The sequence below is a fragment of the Limulus polyphemus genome, unplaced genomic scaffold, assembly GCF_000517525.1.
Source record: "Limulus polyphemus unplaced genomic scaffold, Limulus_polyphemus-2.1.2 Scaffold695, whole genome shotgun sequence".
Classification (NCBI taxonomy): Eukaryota; Metazoa; Arthropoda; class Merostomata; order Xiphosura; family Limulidae; genus Limulus; species Limulus polyphemus.
This window is the reverse complement of record NW_013666305.1, coordinates 127091-129629: the sequence shown is the minus strand read 5'-3', so window position 1 is coordinate 129629 and position 2539 is coordinate 127091. Positions and strand designations below refer to the sequence as shown.

At 31.0% G+C, this 2539-nt stretch overlaps 1 protein-coding gene across 3 annotated transcripts in view; it reads right to left on the bottom strand.

Annotated features, from left to right (window-relative positions):
- The window catches only part of LOC106460028 (LIM domain-binding protein 2-like), an 80118-nt gene that overhangs the window by 9460 nt on the left and 68119 nt on the right, over positions 1-2539 (bottom strand). For all 3 annotated transcript variants that reach the window (XM_022386622.1, XM_013919712.2, XM_022386623.1), the window contains exon 9: positions 325-448. In XM_022386622.1, the coding sequence (XP_022242330.1) occupies positions 325-448 (124 nt within the window). The remainder of the gene's footprint in view (positions 1-324; positions 449-2539) is intronic.

Below are 2539 nucleotides of genomic sequence, written 5' to 3'. Positions count from 1 at the left end.
AACTATATGTTGTAATTTGTTTATTTATTAAAAAAAAAAAAACTAACAAAATTATCTTCATATAATTAAAGGATAAAAGCTGTAATATAACAAGATCACTAAATACCCAAACATTAATATTTCAGAACCGTTTTTTTTAGAACAACATCAATAACACAGGTTCATAGTTTCATCATAACCTCATTTGTTACTTATAAATGAATACTGATTCAAAAGAATAACAGATTACTGGATTGAATAAAGTTAAAACTTTCAAAAGGCTAATATTTACAAACATGTATAATAAACTGAAGAAAAAAAGAATAAGGAAACAAACCATCTTACCAGGAGGCGCCACCATCCTCTGCCATTTCTGGAACAGTGTAGTTTTTAGACAATCTCTAGGACTAAGGCCAAAAGCTCTATGGCGAGACATAAGCTCTTGCATGGGTTCTAGGATAACGCACAGCTGAACACCAAAGAAAAAACGCAATACAGTACATTCTTTATTTCAGCAGATAAGGATTCTGTTGTACCATATACTTGTAAAAAGTTTAGTAAATAAGAAAAATAAACTCATTCGTACACAGTAAGGATTGTAAGGTTAAAAATGTCTGTCAGTTTTAGAATATCGATTTTTTTTTGGATATTGCACGACTTTAACATACAATGCTAGTTTTTAAGTCTTGACACCTTTACAGTCTGAATACTATTACACACGTCTACAAGTCTTGACACCTTTACAGTCTGAATACTATTACACACGTTTATAAGTCTTGACACCTTTACAGTCTGAATACTATTACACACGTTTATAAGTCTTGACACCTTTACAGTCTGAATACTATTACACACGTTTATAAGTCTTGACACCTTTACAGTCTGAATACTATTACACACGTTTATAAGTCTTGACACCTTTACAGTCTGAATACTATTACACATGTTTATAAGTCTTGACACCTTTACAGTCTGAATACTATTACACATGTTTATAAGTCTTGACACCTTTACAGTCTGAATACTATTACACATTTTCTTCACTTGCATTTTATGATAAAAATGACTATATTAGGACAGCTATTTGTAAAATATATTGAAAATGCTTAATTTTTGAGCCATGAAGTAAAGAAAGAAGCATTGCAGGAAACAACTGTAACAAGTCTACGAAAAAATTATTTTCAATACTCCTTTTAGCTGTAAGATAAATACAGGATAGAAGTTCTTTACTTCAGAAACTGTAAAAAATATAAACCATTCTCATGAAAATAAAATAAAATTTGAGACTATGATTTTTGCCTACTGGATTAATGCTTTAGGTAATGAAACTACTTTGTATATTAAATGCTGCAAATCTCAGTTCTCTGGTGGGTCCACATAGAAACTTAGTTTATTTTCAACCTGTTCTTCACATGATTTCTAAAATCAAACCAATATTTAACATCAAGCAGAAATTATCTGTACTGACAACCGTTTTTCATGATGTATGATTCCTATAAACAAACAAGGATTCAGAAAGTTAGCACAGGAATGTTCATACTATACTTATGATGACCAAGTTGTGTTATCGTGGCCGCTTGTTAACTACATGTAAACTGATGTGTCTGACTTGGATATAAGCATATGTAATATGAAAAAGATGTAGGTCCTACAACAACCATCATTTTAAATGGTTTTTGTAATAACTAAAATCACACCGTTAACCCATTGACTGCCGATTTGACATAAAGGGTACGGTCCGACTCCCGCAGTTGAAAGTGAGTGTGCTGTACACAGTGTACAGCTGGTACACTCAATATTTAGAGCAGGAAAAAAAAAATCATAACATGCACAATGCAGGTTAAATTTATTGTACGTTTGAAGGACTGTTTTCTTATTTAAAATATGTATATGCAACATTAAATTAAGTTCATTTACAATTACACAGAGAAATAAATTTGGTTACTATTCTTTATTTCTACTAGCCAAACTGTAAATGAACTTACAAGTCTAATTTCATTTTTTATTCTAGAACATTCTTATTTCACAAAGTATGTATACTACAAGATGCACAGACTACTACAAAGATCTTACATAAAACATCACACTAACACATTGTCAGAACCAGAGAACACACAATATTTACGGTAGTAGTAGATGTTTTTTTTTTTTTTAATACAGTTTCACTCCATGTTTGATACGTTGTATTATTCAGTTTTTAAGAGTCCAGTACACATCTAAATTTTTCACTACAAATGTCTTGCACCATAACTATTAAATAGTTCCAACACTACTTGTAACAACTTGTTTAATTTTCAAGTCATGTCACTTATATATATATATATGCATTATCCCCTTCAAAAAGGGATATTTTAAGTGTTTGAGAAATTTCCAATGTTACCCAAAATGCAGTGGCAAACATCCATAAAGACTTGACCTTACTTAACACCTACCTAATCAAAATTAGGGTTTCTAGTGATTACCGTTTGATTATTCCAGCTATCCAATTAATTGAAATATTTCTACTGTTTTTTTTGTTGTTAAATGTAAAGCTACATAATAAGGGGGGGGGGGGGGGGGG